The following is a 17,158-nucleotide window of genomic DNA, read 5'->3' on the forward strand; positions in this document are numbered from 1 at the left end:
AATTGGTTTGGAATTATCCTGATGGAAATACCGACGGGAGCCTCGATGTACGTACTTTCGACGAGGGAGGAAGGCAATGTCCGTGTGGAAATGAAGAGCAGCCAACGGCGGAGCAGCTAAAGAGAAGCGGAGCCGGAGGAGCTCATCAGCTGTATATTGATGAAGTCCAGTGCCGAGTCGGTAGATCGATGACATAAGGATCCAGACCCACACTGAGAGTACATAGATCCTGAAAGGCCACATCATGGACAGGAACAGCCGGGTAGGGACACCGGTGGGCCTTAGAAACAGGAGTAGGACAAAAGTCCAGAAGTCCAGAGTTCAGTAGCGTTAGCGATAGTGGTGAGTGGCGGCCGGTGAGTAGCGGCAGCCAGTCGCGCCAGCGTTCACTCAACCGGAAGTGCAGATGATCGATCTATCTATCTATCTATCTATCTAATAAAATTGTTAAGCTCTGCGGGAATTTAACAAAAACCTCAACTAACTGAATGAAATCAGTCATGTGGTTCAGAAAGTAAGTTTCCCAATGCAACTCTAGTAAGAGTGAGTGAGTGAAACATAACTTTAACTAAGAGGAAAAACACATTTTAGAGTAAAATGTGTTTATTTTACTGTAGTTTTACTGTGGCATCGTATCGCTGCTGAACCACAAAGCGTAGATGCAAAGAAGCCGTTTATTCAGCAGGATTTTGAAAATCCAAAGCAACAGAATGAGTGATGTCACCCTTTTGTTCCAGTCAGAGTTTCTTTTTCAAAACGACGAGACTTACAGTACTTAATGAATTTATTAGGCCACCTGTCATAAAAATAAGGAAGCACAAATATTTTAGAAATCTCTCAAATTATTTATCAGGCAATTAACAAACTGAATTAATGTCTTTCTACCCAAACTTGAGCCGGCACACTGAATTCATCCGAGAAGTCAGAAATTAATTAATGATAATAGTGGAACACTAAGACCGTTTTTTCTGTTTAGAAATCCAAGCAAATGACTGTAATTTGTCATCTTAATCAAAGAATAATAATAGGTTTGTGGAATACACCAGGCACAGACACACGCACACACAGGTATGTACTGCCAACTTCCACATTTATTGAAGCTTTGAGTGTTGAGTTTTGACAGCTGACTCAGTCGTACAGTCTGACAGCTCACGAGCCCAGCTGATCTCTCTCCTGGCCGCCCCTCCCCGTCTCACTATAAACACAGCGGAGGGAGACCATCATCAGTACATAAACACCATCAGCTGTTCTTACCGGCCTCGCAGCGCCGCCCTGTTGAGCCTTCTGCTGCACTCCTCCCCTGCAGCTGCGCCCGGGGCCACGCCTCCGCCACACACCCCCACCGCCCGTTCGAGGCCGGGGAGCCGTCCGGCCGAGCCAACTCCCCCCCGCGAGCGAGAGAGGAAATCGGCCACCGCCATCTGCGCCCCCGGCCTATGGATCACCTTGAACTTAAAGGGCTGCAACGCCAGATACCACCGGGTGATCCGGGCGTTGGCATCCTTCATGCGGTGGAGCCACTGCAGCGGGGCGTGGTCCAAACAGAGGGTGAATGAGCGTCCCAGGAGGTAATAGCGCAGGGAGCCGACCGCCCACCGGATGGCCAGGCACTCCTTCTCCACGGTGCTGTACCGGTGCTCGCGCTCCGCTAGCTTCCGGCTGATGTACAGGACAGGGCGGTCAGCCCCCCTCACCTGCTGGGACAAAACGGCTCCCAGCCCTCTGTCCGAGGCGTCAGTCTGCAGAACAAAAGGGAGGGAAAAGTTAGGAGTGTGAAGCAGTGGCTCCCCACAGAGAGCCTTTTTCACCTGCACAAACGCCGCCTGGCACGGCCCCGTCCACTGGACCAGATCCGGGGCACCCTTTCGAGTGAGATCGGTCAGGGGGCTGGTTAGCTGCGCAAACCCTGGCACAAAGCGACGATAGTAACCCGCCAACCCCAAGAACCGTCTCACCTCCTTTTTCGTCCTGGGGCGCGGGCAGGATGCGATAGCCGCCGTCTTCTCCACCTGTGGACGCACCTGCCCGCCCCCCAGGTGGTACCCCAGATACTGCACCTCCCTCCGTCCAACCGCGCACTTCTTCGGATTGGCCGTGAGCCCCGCCCCCCTCAGGGACTCCAGGACCGCGGCCACCCGCAGCACATGCTCCGCCCAGGTGTCGCTGTGGATGATCACGTCATCCAGGTAGGCGGCAGCATACGCTGCGTGCGGACGCAGTACCCGGTCCATGAGACGCTGGAAAGTGGCCGGGGCCCCGAACAGGCCGAACGGAAGTGTCACGAACTGGTACAAACCGTACGGAGTGGAGAAGGCCGTTTTCTCCCTGGCCTCGGCAGACAAGGGAATCTGCCAATAGCCCTTGGTTAAGTCCAGTGTCGTGAAAAAGCGGGCCGTGCCTAACCGGTCCAGGAGCTCGTCGACCCGAGGCATGGGGTAGGCATCAAAGCGTGACACTTCGTTCACCCTGCGATAGTCGACACAGAACCGTATAGACCCATCCTTCTTCGCCACCAGAACGATGGGGCTACACCAGGCGCTGTGCGACTCTTCTATTACTCCCATCCTCAGCATTTCCGCCAATTCCCTCTGCACGATTTTTCGCTTGTGCTCCGGGAGCCTGTAGGGCCGTGAACGCACCGTCACGCCAGGCTGCGTCACGAAATGGTGCTCGATGAGGGACGTCCGGCCGGGCAGGGGGGAGAACACGTCCGCAAAACGCTGTTGCAACGCGACAACCTCCGCTCTCTGGGCCTGTGTGAGATGGTCATCACAAGGGAGGGAGGCGGGAATGATAGAATTTGGCACCTCAGGCCCCAACTCATCTCTCTCCTTCACCAAGCTCACCAGAGAAGCGGTTTCAACCTCTCGCCACAGTTTGAGGAGATTGAGGTGATAAATCTGCGTGGCTCCTCCCCTGTCCGACCGAGCGACCTCATAGTCCACGTCCCCGACTCGCCGTGTGACCACAAAGGGTCCTTGCCACTTGGCGAGCAACTTCGAGCTGGAAGTAGGGAGTAACACAAGCACTTTATCTCCCGGTGAGAATTGCCTGAGCCTAGCCCCTCTGTCATACAGGCGTTGCTGACGCTGCTGAGCCTGGAGCAAATTCTCCCGTGACAACCTCCCCAAAGTGTGGAGTTTTGCTCTCAGGTCCAACACGTACTGAATCTCATTTTTGGCGGGGCTCGGACCGTCCTCCCAGCTTTCTTTAATCAGGTCGAGCACCCCACGTGGCCTCCTGCCGAACAGCAGTTCAAAGGGAGAAAATCCCGTGGAGGCCTGGGGCACCTCCCGCACTGCGAATAACAGAGGGTCTAGCCAGTGATCCCAATTGCGTTCATCCTCGTTAATGAACTTCCGAATCATGGACTTTAAAGTCTTATTCAGCCGCTCCACCAGCTCGTCAGTCTGAGGGTGGTAGACGCTGGTCCGAATAGATTTAATGCCCAGTAATTCGTACAGTTCCCGCAGTGTACGAGACATAAACGACGTGCCCTGGTCAGTCAGTATCTCTTTCGGGATTCCGACTCGGGAGATGACCTGAAACAGTGCCTGCGCCACACTCTTTGCAGAGATGGTGCGCAGCGGAACTGCTTCCGGGTACCGCGTTGCGTAATCCACCAGGACTAACACAAAGCGGTAGCCGCGTGCACTCCGGTGAAACGGCCCGATGAGGTCCATGCCGATGCGCTCAAACGGGACCTCAATGAGGGGGAGAGGGCGCAGCGGCGCCTTCGGTATGGCCGGCTGGTTAACAAGTTGGCAGTCCGGGCAGGACGCGCACCAGCGGCGCACATCCGCTCGGATGCCCGGCCAAAAAAAATCGGGCCGTTATTCGCTCCAGAGTTTTCTCGTAGCCCATATGCCCTGCCATGGGGTTATAGTGGGCCGCCTGGAAAAGCGTTTCCCGGCGGCCCTGCGGCACCAACAACTGGGTGTGTGTTTCCTCGGTCTGAGTGTTTCCTCGGTCTGAGTGTCACGACTCACTCGATATAACCGGTCGTTTAATAAGACGAAACGCGGGTAGGTCTGCGCGGCCTCAGGGCGCACCACGTGACCATCAATAGCCATCACTTGGTCAAAGGCTGAGCGTAGGGTGCCGTCACGAGACTGCTCCAGTGGGAAATCACCCATGGGGGACACTTCCGGGGCCGGCGGGACGTCCCGTGAGGGACCCGCCGGCTCCTCCCCCCCGGAGTCGGTGTCGGACGACCCCGCGTCACCGCTGAATGCCGCGCACACGCTACACCCCGCTTCCGGTCGTGATCGCACCCCCGCGTACTGCCCCAGTAGCTGATGAAACCCCGGCCAATTGGTACCCAGAATCAGGGGGTGCGACAGGCGCGGGCTAACCGCCGCCGTTACTCTATGCATTTTGCCCTTATACTTTAATAACAGCGGCACTATGGGATACCTGTGAACGTCACCATGCACACACCTCACCTCCACCCATTCTGCCTCCAGCAATGCCCCGGGGCGAACCAAGCTTTGGTGTACGAGGGTCTGCGTGCAGCCCGTGTCCACCAACGCCTGGCGTATACCCCCTCGAGTCCTTACCGGAATACTGTATGTCCCTCCTGGACCGGGGGAGGGTGCTGGGGCGCCAGCAACGCGGAACACCTGCCCCACTTCCATAAGCGGACAATCCCTCCTCAGGTGCCCCGGCTGCCCGCACTTCCAACACTCCGGCCCCGGCGTCTGTGCTGCTCTCCGTGGCTCGGGGGCGGCTCCACTTGGCTCGGCTCCCCTGGACGGCACCAACGCCGTGAAAGGGTTAGTGGGGCTCAGCGCCGGCAGCCGCTCGGCCTGCCCTGGTGCCGGCACACGGCGCCTCGGGGCCGGCACTGGGGCCTGTTTGTTCGGCCTCCGTCCGGCGTCCCCGGGTTCCCCTGCTCCAGCGGCAAGGTGGTCCTCCGCCAGCGTCACTGCTACCTCCAAGCTTGCGGGCCGGTGGCACCGGACCCATCTCGCCGTCTCCGCTGGCAACCCCTCCGTGAACTGCTCCAGCACCACCTTGTCCACCAGCTTCGTCTCGCCCTCCGATGCCCCCGGTTGCAGCCAGCGCACCGCCGCGTCGCGCAGCTGCCGGGCCCAGGCGAATGGTCGGTCCGTTGTAGCCAGCCGACAGGCCCGGAACCGCCGGCGATGGTCTTCGGCGGTGAGCCCCAGCCTGTCCACCACCGCCCGGCTCACGTCCGGGAAGCTGCTCCTCGACGCCGGAGGCAGACTCAGGGCCGCTGTTTGTGCCTCCCCAGACAGCAGGGGGAGCAGCCGCGGAGCCCACTCCTCCCGCGGCCATTGGCAAGCCTCCGCCGTGGCACGGAAGGTCTCCAAAAAAATTTGTGGGTCGTCCCCGTCCCCCATCCGGGGCACCGCCACCGACAGTGGCGAGGGCTTCGGCGTGGCAGCGGCCCCGACCAGCCGTTCCAGAATTTGCGTCTGTCGGTCCGTCTGCTCCTGCAGCGCGGCCAGGTGGGCACGCTGGTCGGCCGCCTGATCCCGGCTCATCGTCGCCATCTCCGCTAGCATCTGCGCCAAGAATTGCAGAGGCTGGGCGGGTGGCGCGGCCTGTGGGTCGGACATTCCCCCACCGGCACTTTCCTGGGTTTCGGCACCACTTGTGGAATACACCAGGCACAGACACACGCACACACAGGTATGTACTGCCAACTTCCACATTTATTGAAGCTTTGAGTGTTGAGTTTTGACAGCTGACTCAGTCGTACAGTCTGACAGCTCACGAGCCCAGCTGATCTCTCTCCTGGCCGCCCCTCCCCGTCTCACTATAAACACAGCGGAGGGAGACCATCATCAGTACATAAACACCATCAGCTGTTCTTACCGGCCTCGCAGCGCCGCCCTGTTGAGCCTTCTGCTGCACTCCTCCCCTGCAGCTGCGCCCGGGGCCACGCCTCCGCCACAAGGTTTTACTATTTTTCCCCGCTTTTAAAAAAATAGGGAATTTGAAAAATCATTGATAATAGCAATGATAATAATTTAGCACTAAAAACATAATTTTGATTAAAGAGCTTGCACATACTGCTGGATTAACTGTTACATTGATAAATACCAATACAGTTCATGTAGGAATTAATTTATGGAATTTTCCCACCTAGTAATTCTAGTAAGAGTGAGTCACCACCAAGACCAGCCCGATTTTAAAAGATAAATGCAACAGAATGAGCCTTTTTATCTCACCCGAGTTCTTCTTTTTCAAAACTAAGTAAGACGTATATACACATATATGTCTTGCAGAGGCCCATAGTGGCCACAGTTTAGTATAAACATTAAACTGGGACCACCGTTTACTTAGAATCATTTATTGGACTAACTGGCTGGTAAATAATTCATTCATTTTCTTTAATTCTCTTGAGTTTATGTCCTTGCCTGTTCTCGGACGTAGATGTCTGTAATATGGCAGCTTTGCTCTAGTTCCTGCTGCTTGAATAAAATATCAAAGTGCAATGAGCTATGATATTCCCATGTTATTGTATGGCCTAGTTTATTCCATCTACCCAGCTCATGAAATCAAATTTCATATGGCTCGAAGTAAAAGCTGCTGTAACTGGCTCAGGTGCATGGCTTTAATGTGATGCGTTCACTCAGTTTTTAGATATCGTAGCCTTTCAATTTCACTATATTTTGAAACCTATCCACATAAAAAACCTCAGATTTAGTGACTATTTCTCAAAACGGCAGAAAAAAGTGGGTAATTTTTGATAACCTATAAAGAGCGGCTTGGTCTTTTGAGGAGGCGTAAAAGTCGTATCAAGTTTTTCTTTTCTTTTTTAACCCAACCACCTGGGATAAGTGGAAGTCAGAGCAATCAAACACCACAAAAAGAAAGACAGCCTTGTGCAAACACTAAGTGAAATATTCCTGTTTATTGTCGCTTCACAGTTGGTATAGCACAGCTGACAGCACAACCCACAGATAAAAGAAACAGGTCAAGTTTAGCTGAAGTGAAAAGGCACTGATTTGTTCTTTGGATTAGGTGTTTTTTTTTGCCAGATTTATCTTACAATTTCAATCAAGATCAAGCAATATTTAGTCTTTTTAATCATCTATCTGAACATTTATGCAGGAATGACCAATCCAGACTAAATTTAAGCGCTCTTTTCCTCATTTAGAGCTTCCAATTTTTCTAATCTTTGAACAGCCGTACAGTGTTTGTTTGCATGCCTCCAAGAAAGAGGACTGGCAGAGTGGCTAGCTGAAGAGGTGGGCATTGTTGGCAAAGACTATATCAGTTGGAAGTTGCACGTTTCTTCCATGTTCTTGTGCGTCTTTACCCCCAGTGGAGCGTGGTCAGTGTTAAGTCGCTTACAGCATTGTTAGCACCTCACATGGAAGCTTTTAATCCTCCTCCCAAACCCACAGAATGAGTCATTTAGAGATTTTTTTTAACTGCGTGAATGTAATACCCTGTAAGGATAATGCGAAGAAAAAAGCCTCATCATGCCCACTGCACAGATGGTTTGTCAGAAATGTGCTCTCCCTGCACCAGTGCTTTGAATTAGTCCTGCCTCAGTGGTGTAGCTCACAGGGAGAAATCCACAACCTGCTCCCCTTCCTCTGTTTCTTCACCTTCGCTGATTGATTCGCAAACACAGTAGGATACTTGGAAAGTAACTGGAAAGTACTTTGTGCTGCAGTTATAATAATAGCTTAGCTTACTTGAAGGCGTCACGTCCTATTAAAATGGATATTAAGTTAATGAGATTTTAAAATATGTGTTTTTTTTCACACAGATTAAAAATAATGAATCAAAAGTGCCTTGAGGAATTTTGTCTGTTAATACCTTTAAGTAATACAGTCATCCTGTTAATGTCATCATACTGACTTTTAGCTTTATTCGCCTAAACTGAGACACCTGTGATTACTCTTCTTTTGTAATAAATGTGAAAAAATGTTTTTAATACCTTATTTATTTGCTGCTCAGTAGCAGCCACAGATTGAAATAAAAATAATTTGCTGTTCTATTTTTGTTAATTCAACAAGCTTAAATTTACTTCCCTGAGAACCATTGCAGTAGCTCAGTAAGACAATTTGCAAACTGCAAGTAATGAGTGAAGTGGTTATGGTGACACTACACTACACATCAAAGTCTCGGCATGTTTTTAAAATATCTTGGCGTTGTGCTTCACAGACATGTGGTGATGCAGTATTTAATCAGTATTTAATTCAAAAGAGTGTCTTTTCTACTCTGAGCACTACAAGCCACATTCACGTTGCACTCTTTTCTATGCCTTTAAAGTGGCTTTCACACCCACAGCTGGATGCCTAGGTGGAAAACTGAACCACTGACCTTATGATTGCTAGATGGACCCGAGTGCAAGACGAGCACGACCACACCTGACATTTCTAATTCTGCAGTTCAGTTTAAACTGCTATAATCTTCCTTTTCTCTCTACTATTATAAAAAATACAATTCACTTGTATTTTTATTTTTATTCCTATTTATTCTATTTATCCCCTTCGTATATTTTATTTTATTTATATATGTCTCTGTATTTATATATATGTGTGCGTGTGTATATAATATTCTGTAACTCTGTAACTTCTGTCGGTGCTGTGCTTTTGGAAACTGAATTTCCCACAGGAACCCACCCGAGGGATTAATAAAGTTTTATCTTATCTTATCTTATCTTATCTTACTAAAATGATCCTTTTCAGCTATTTTATGCATGTTGCCTCCAAATGAATGCAATGTGTTGAAGTAATGCTCCTGTTAGAGATCCTTGCCGTCTTCACTGCTTGTAAAAACAACAAATTTAAAAAAAAATGCAGGTTCTCTCATTTGTTTGAATCAAACTTTAAACCCTGCAGACATGGAACCTTAAATGCACCGGGACTTTGCTGAATGCCACATGGCACTTGATCAATAAACACACTGAGGCAGTTTCACACGATGAATATGGTTTTAGAATACATAAAAAAAACAAACTAATTCACGGTGTCGTATACCACAGAGTCAGTTGTTTTATTGGTTTCACTGAATTGCCACTATGCCTGCACAAGTCGATCCCTCTCACATGGCTGAGAACTAGGATTTTCCCTCATGAAGAGCACAAAACATTCTGCAGTCACGACGTGTCGCCATCAGTCAAGTGAAGAGCTTAAACCAAGCTCATTTTAAATCTTATTTCTCCTTGTCTTGTGTAGCTGCCACAAGCAGTTTTGTGGTCTCTGCTGTCAAAACTGTCACATTATATAACATTAAATTGAATGCAAAGGATATTACTCTGTTCCTGCCACTGCTTCAAAAATTGAGGTGGACGTTGTCCTCGCTTTTTATTTTGTTGTTGACAAGAATGTTTGAATTAAGATGGGTTAATGTGAATGTTGCAGTTTACAGTTGGGTATGATATCAGTTTTCTAAACGTTCAGAGGAATGCATTTATTCATTCAACAATGCTTATTTTCAGGACAATATCAAAACCTTGCAGGATAATAAGTTACATTAATGATTGCATGGATTTGGAAAACTGCACAAATTAGTTAAATAAAGGAATAAAATTGATTAAATGAATACTTTAATTGGCCATCATAATAATACAAAGGCAGAAACATGCTGCTGTGTTCCCCCCTGCCCTCTATACATTTCCTAGTGTTAAAGAGATAACAAGAACCCACTGAATGCACAAGGAAGAACTTCAAAATGGAAAATGCAGTTCAAAGTTGATTATGGGGAGCGGGTTTTAAGAGATATGCAAATAAACTGACAGAGTAAGAGGCTTTGCATTTCCCCCTATGAATAAAAATTTGTATTGCTAAATTGGTATTCTGGGTGAGAGTCAGACGGATAGTAGTGCTCAACTTTGAACTGAGCTCTGAAGAAATTACAAGGATGGTTTAGCTTACCTACTTGGAAAACACTTTACTGTAACAGCAAAGCACTGGTTTATGCCTGCTCTTGACTTAGCTGATTCCAGTGCTTTGGAATAATGAATATGCAAGATCTGTATTTATCTTTATAGCTCAACGTGCATTTTAAAACAATATGTTTGCGAGAATGCCAAAGCTTTACCGTTTTCTCTTTTCTTGCAGGGAGCGCTTACAGGGAATGTATGGATAACGGAACATGGGCGCTGAAGAGTAATTACTCCAACTGTGAACCCATTTTGGAGGAGAAGGTAGGTGACTGCAGGCGGGAGTAAATCCTGCAGTTCTTCAGAAAAACACTCATCATCGTCAGAAAAATTGCAATCGGATGCAACAATGAAAAAGAACCAAACAGAACCGTATGTCCCTTTATGATGCGGTGCGGTTAAACCCCCCCCCCCCCCCCCACTTTAAAACATGTTCTTTTTGAGCAGTATTGTCTGTGTCTTTGTAAACAAAGCCGGAGGACAAACTGCAGGAGCGATGCACTGTATGTAGCAAGTTTTGGCCTGATTACCTCGTACTGTGGCTCCGATTCTGTGTCTTGCTCTATATTCTTAGATAATTTTAAGCCAAGACTGAAGTATGTCAATGACATTTGCTTTTTATAATCATAGTTAAATCTCAGTACAATGAAGCCTGGATTGAGTAGCAGCTGAAATGATGTAGAGACAGCCCTCTCATACAAATTATGTTCTTGTTATCATTCAAATTCAAAAATCTCGGACTAAAATTATTTAACTGCAGCCTAAGGGAAACGTATTTGCTCCACCAATGTTGGGATCATTAGGTCTCTCAATAATGTTTGCAAATGGAACAGTTTAAAAGACAAAAAACCTACTTTCATTCAAGCATAGAATACTTTGCTAACTGCTTCATTAAAGATGAATGATTATTTGCATCAGTAATGTAAAAGCTTGGCTTTGAATGCACTCTGCATGCCACTGCCTCTTGGTTCCTCTACTATTGTCACGACCTAAGCATGTAATTACTTGTGACGACCTATTAGTGCACTGAACATGTATTAACATCTAAAATTTGCAGGGAAAAGGCACTCTTGTTGTTAAACTGCATGCACTAGATAGGTTCTTCCACTGTGTTTATACATTGCTTTGTCTTTGTTTCTATTATGCAGCTGTAACAATAAAGAAGTAATTCATGGGCTGTCTTTTCAGAGAAAATATCCGATGCATTATAAAATAGCGCTGATCATCAACTACTTAGGCCATTGCATCTCTGTGGGAGCTCTTGTCGTGGCCTTCATTCTCTTCTTGTGCTTAAGGCAAGTACAAAAATAGTGCATATTTGAAACGTGTCCTGTATGCACCTCATGGAAGACAATCAGTGAAATCCACATCATACTCACACTGCTTATCATTAACTTGCTTATGTCAGATGAATAGAACTCTGCAGCTCAGCCGCGATGGAGCACTCAGGCACGGAAGGGCCTAATGTGCGTTTCCCAACACTTGTGTTTGAAGTTGTATCTCTTTTCATATCCTGGCTTCAAAACACACACACACACACACACACACACACACACACACACACACACACACACACACACACACACACACACACACACACATGGAGACTAAAATAGTTATTGTCTTCTGAGGTTAAATCTCCCTAGACTTCACAGAGAAATCAGCAACTATTTCTCCACATATATATTTATTCTTGGCCATTTCGGGAAATGCATTTGAAGAATCACCTGCAACTATAAGTCAGTGCTAAATCTTGTACAAAGATTAACTTTCAGCAGTGTTTTAAAGCTGAAGATGTCTACATTTTTTAAAAAAGTAAAACCCTAATTTGCATGAAAGTGCCTGTTCCCTGAGTCATAACTGTGTCAAATCTGAGCACACAAACATTATACATGCATTTTTAGAGTTAGCACACTTTTAGTTTATCATGAAGTTTTATGTAGTTCGAAACTAATCTCGTAATAATTGCCTGCAAACAGGAACTGGCAACTGGAAAAAATTGATTGGCCTAAAAAGGCTCAGTTTTCACACACTGACTGCAATTACAGAACTGCCAGAAAATTGATCAAAGGTGTAAAAGCCAATAACCGGGCAAACCATTGCAGCGGCTTCATCCCAAGTATAAACTTATTCTGTCAATATTCCAGCCTATAATGTCATCTCACTGTGAATAAACGGTCCTTTACTTTTAAACTTTTGACACTTAGACAATGATGCAGGAGAGCACAAAAGAAGCAGAAAAAAAGTGCCTTGTGAAATTTTAAGACATTCTCTAAACACATATCAGGAGGCTGTCAAGGCCTTGAGAAACAAATGCTTTATTTATTTCTCCTTACTCCAGCAGATGAAGGATCCTGTTCAGCACTATCAGTTTTGTCCTTAACCACACTGCCTCTATCTTTCCAAGTCGTTCTCCTGCATTGTGCGACAGCTTTCTAAATTTTTTCTTCATACGATCTCACTTCTTAGAATTAATGCTGCATTGTACAACTGGTTCAAAATGCTGACTTCTGACAGGTACACAGAAGCACAGTCAGAAGCACAGTCGTATTTAGCCCTGTCTTAAAACGCAACACTGGCTTCCTGAGACATACAGGTTGAATTTCAAAATATTGTGGCTCACATATAAGAGGTTGAATGGGCTCGCTCCAGGTTATCTATCAGACATTTTACAGTCCTACATCCCATGCCACTCACTAATAAGGCATAGGATGTAACGATATATATCGGATGATGATATAAAAACGTCTATCGTTTCATTTGACGCTATCGTTTGTTTCGTGGTGTCGCAAAATAAACTGTTTACGGCAATATTTTTTTATGGTTTTGATGGTCACTGTAGTGGCTATGTTAATTTCTTAAAGTTCTCTCTTTCTCTTATATTTTATATAACCACACTGTGGACGGACAAGCGCCTGTTTTTATGCGTTGTCATTAGCAACAATGACGGTAACACCATCGCGTGTCCGCTTGTTTATGTTCCACATAAACCTTTCACAATAAAGCTCAAGATCCTGTTGAGACTTTTCAAAATAAGCTGAATCACGTGAAAGAGCAGATTATTTACTGATGAGAAGTAAAAAAGATCCACCAGGTGCTAAAAAATAAACCTTAGACTCAAACGTTAGAGCAGGCGTTTCCCCGCAGCACGCCGTGTAATAAATACTCACAAAGAAAACAGCGGCTGTTACAACTTATGCCTAAAAATGTATAGTTTCATGCATCGGTTAAAACACTCGACTCCAGGTACGCAACGCGCAGCTGGAAACACTTAAGGCAAGATGAGCTGCCCGAGATTCACAGAATTTACAGAAAATGTTACATTTGTGTGATTTATATCGTTATCGGACGATAGAATTCTTATATTGGGATATGAGATTTTGGTCATATCGCACAGCCCTACTCACTTATGTCCGCTGATTAACGTCTTACAGTAATTGGCTTGTGCAGATCACCCTGCAGTCTTAGTCGCAGCCTTGGAATTGTCTCTGTTTCTGGATTAGATCATTTTCCTCAGTAACCCAATCCAACTGAAAACCTACATCTTCTCATTAGCTTTTCTTTTCAGCTCAAATTACTGTAGTTTTAATTTATTGTGCCATTTTCATTCATTAATTTCATTAATTTAGTAGCTTAAATAATTATATTTTATTTCTTGTTCTTAAATCATTTTGTATTGTTTCTGTGATAGCACGTTGGTTCATGTGTCGTGTGCTTAAACGGTCTAGATGCAGTAATTAAACTGACCTGACTTGAGTTTGTTTTTCAAAACATCTTAATCAGCCGTCTGCGTTTGGCTTATTGTTTTAGGAGCATACGATGTCTTCGAAACATCATCCACTGGAACTTAATCACCACCTTTATACTGAGGAATGTTATGTGGTTTTTGCTTCAGCTGATTGACCACAATATCCATGAGAGCAATGAGGTAACAGTAGTGATGTGTTATGGGGTTTGAAAGTATCACTGAGGTGTTAATTTACCAATACAAAGTCTTTAAAATCTTTTCTGAATTCTTTTTTTTCAGCCTTGGTGTCGCTTAATAACGACTATATACAACTACTTTGTGGTGACAAACTTTTTCTGGATGTTTGTTGAAGGATGCTACCTTCACACAGCCATTGTAATGACATATTCAACTGATAAGCTGAGAAAGTGGGTCTTCCTGTTTATCGGCTGGTGTAAGTATGATTGTTATCAATGCATTTGTCATGCTATATTCAGCTCAAGGCATTTTTTTATGAAACACATTTCATACTCTATGGAAAAACCATAGTGCTTTATAAACTCTATTCAAAGCATAAACAGGCTGAATATACAGACTTTAGTTTAATAAAATGGTAAAATGAAACAAAATAAGACAAAGTACCGTATTTCCCGGACTACAAAGCGCACCTAAATATTAGCCGCACAAGCTAAAATCAGGGGAAAATCCTGTTTTGTACATACATTAGCCGCACCTGACCAAAAGCCGCAGGTGTTTCAATGTTGACTTATCATATGTAAGAGAATATGCACAAAGGGAATTGTCAGGAAAGAGATGGCTGTTTGGAGACATCACTTTTATTAATATTTTGAAAAACAAGTTATGGGTACATATTTGCACATGTAGTACATAACAGTAGCCTACAGCACACCAGAAAAATAGATTCGGACTACCTTTTAGGCTCAGGTGCAGTGACACAGCTTTAACAAGAAGAAAAGTCAGTCATTCACCACCATCTTTCTCTTCTTCCTGCGCACTAAAACCACCAAAGTCCTCTTCTCCAGTGTCGGATACGAACAGGATCAGGATGGCTTCGTCATCCACTCTCCGCTTCTCTCCTTCGTTATCACTTTCAAAACCAAAGAAATCCTCATTGTCAGTGTCAGAGTCGAACACCCTCAGAAGGGCCGTGGCGGTGTCCTCCTCTCCATCATGCAGCAGTCCAGCCCTTCAAAATCCGTTGGTGATCGTGGATGTTTTCACACTTTTCCACGCTGTCAGAATCCACCGGTGGAGTTGGGCATAACTTGCTTTTTGGGCATAACTTGCAAGTTTATCGCCGCTCATCATCCACGCCTCCCGCTGAATGCGTAGCGCTACTTTGAAGTTTGTTTTTCGCGCTACTTCGTACGGCACTACGTTGCCTGGCGGACGGACATGTGACTAACATACCACTCTTGAACCCCGATCCTTCCGCCAGGCAACGTAGTGCCGTACAACAGCGGAACACACAAAACAAATCGTCTTACGATATGACAAAAATCACGGACAATCCATAGAAAAGCCGCACCTGACTAAAAGCCGCAGGGTTCAAAGTAGGGGTGGGTTTTTATAATCGATTCATCGATTAAAATCGATTCCGGCTTGGATAACGTAAAATCGATTCATTAAAATCCTGAATCGATTTTTTTTAATATAAATTTATTTTGCCCGAAATGCCAGAATCTCTGGTGACATCTCACAAAATTTCAAGAACCACCAAACAGTTAAGACAGTAAATGAGAGCAGGAACACGGATTCTGCACATAGACTTAAACACACAGCGCGACCCGCGGATCAGAATCAGTGAGATGTCGCCTTTCTCACCCGACGGCAAGGACACGGTCGGGGCTGAAAGCCGACAGCTTGCTGATTCTGATGTGTCGGCGGGTCCAAGCTTTGTGTTCACGCCCTTTATGCGCCGATTCTAAAGCTGTTAGTTTGATCTCTCTCCAAACAATATTGACCGAACCAGCAGCAAAAGAAGATTCACATAAACATCGTCATGTATTCACTCTGACTTTTACTGTTTTGCTTCCACCCTCTCTCTCTCTCTCTCCCTCCCTCTCTCCCTCTCTCTCCCCCCCCCCTCTCTCTCGAACAGTTTCGCTTTCTTCATTATTCGCTTGCTTGTTACGCACAAGTCTACTGTTGTTTACAGCGCTGTCGGCCGCTGTTTTTTTCCCTTTTACATTCTTCCGAAAAGAAAACCTCATTTCTGCTGTTCAATACTGAACAAATTTAAACTTTTTAAAATTATTCAAAATGCAAAACGCTTAACCATGTCTCTGTAACGTCAGAGGTAATGTTCATTAATTAATGGTTTTCTTTCGTTTTTGATGTACTGCAGAATATTTTTATAAAATCCCAGGCCAGGAAAATCACCTTCATGTTTTTCTGTGTTTTATCTTCAGCTACTTTGACACAAAGGTATCTGCTGTGACTCTCACACCTTTGATAAAGTCTTGCGTGTGTCAGCTTCCTTTTTATTGATACAAAAATATGTAAATGTACTGATCTGAATTATAATATTTCTGACTGTCAAAATATCCCAGATTTAAATCGAATCGAATCGAATTAAATCGAATTAAATCGAATTGTGGATCGAATCGATTCGGGACCTTGTGAATCGGAATTGAATCGATTCTAGAAATCAGTGACGATACCCAGCCCTAGTTCAAAGCTTGTGCAAAAAGTAGCGGCTTATAGCCCGACATTTACGGTATTATTAGGTGACATTACCTTTACCTTAAGCCAAGCTATGGATCTGTTTGGACACAATGAACATAAGCTTTCCTTTGATGAACCAATACTTTTAAATGAGTGGATTGTGTAAAATGCACCATTTCAAAGGCCTTGAATAAATCTAAAAACAGGGCACAGCAATGATATTTTTATCCACTGTGTTATTAAAATCTGTCACTGTATTTATAGAAGTTTTTTTTTTTCCATTTTACTATACTCTGATCTCTCTAAAAACTAGCTGATAAGGTTATAAGACATTTCTTTAGAAGATTAAAGTACAGCAGAAAAAAAATTGGAAAGCGGCTCGTACGAATGTCAAATATTTATTTATTTGTGTTATTGATTCTTGAAGGACATACATAATCAGGTAATCATTAAATCAGCAACCAGGGCACACATGCATTTAAACATGTAGACATGATCAAGACGGCCTGCTGAAGTTCAAACCAAGCATCAGAATGGGGAAGAAAGGTGATTTAAGCGACTTTGAACATAGCTGGGATTTTTTAATAAATCCTCTTGAGAATTTACAGAGAACGATTAAAAAAACAAAAAAACAAAACAAAACAAAAAACAGTTCCCTGGGTGAAAATACCTCTTTGATATCAGAGGTCAGAGGAGAATGGAAAGACTGCTGCAAGCTAGTGGAAAGGCAGCAGTAACCACTCATTACAACCAAGAAGAGCATCTCTGAATGCACAGCTCTTCAGACCTTGCAGCCACGTCAGAAGATCAGACTTGGCGCCACTCCTGCCAGCTAAGAACAGGAAAGTGAGGCTCCAATTCACACAGGC

The 17,158-nt window shown here is 45.3% G+C and overlaps 1 protein-coding gene across 1 annotated transcript in view; it reads left to right on the top strand.

Moving 5' to 3' along the window:
• Positions 1-17,158, top strand: part of crhr2 (corticotropin releasing hormone receptor 2) — a 50,782-nt gene that overhangs the window by 15,723 nt on the left and 17,901 nt on the right. Inside the window, exons 3-6 of the mRNA XM_076876783.1 lie at positions 10,053-10,138; positions 11,063-11,169; positions 13,685-13,802; positions 13,902-14,055. Coding sequence (XP_076732898.1) covers positions 10,053-10,138; positions 11,063-11,169; positions 13,685-13,802; positions 13,902-14,055 — 465 coding nt within the window. The remainder of the gene's footprint in view (positions 1-10,052; positions 10,139-11,062; positions 11,170-13,684; positions 13,803-13,901; positions 14,056-17,158) is intronic.

Source organism: Maylandia zebra, linkage group LG18 (assembly GCF_041146795.1).
Source record: "Maylandia zebra isolate NMK-2024a linkage group LG18, Mzebra_GT3a, whole genome shotgun sequence".
Taxonomy (NCBI): Eukaryota; Metazoa; Chordata; class Actinopteri; order Cichliformes; family Cichlidae; genus Maylandia; species Maylandia zebra.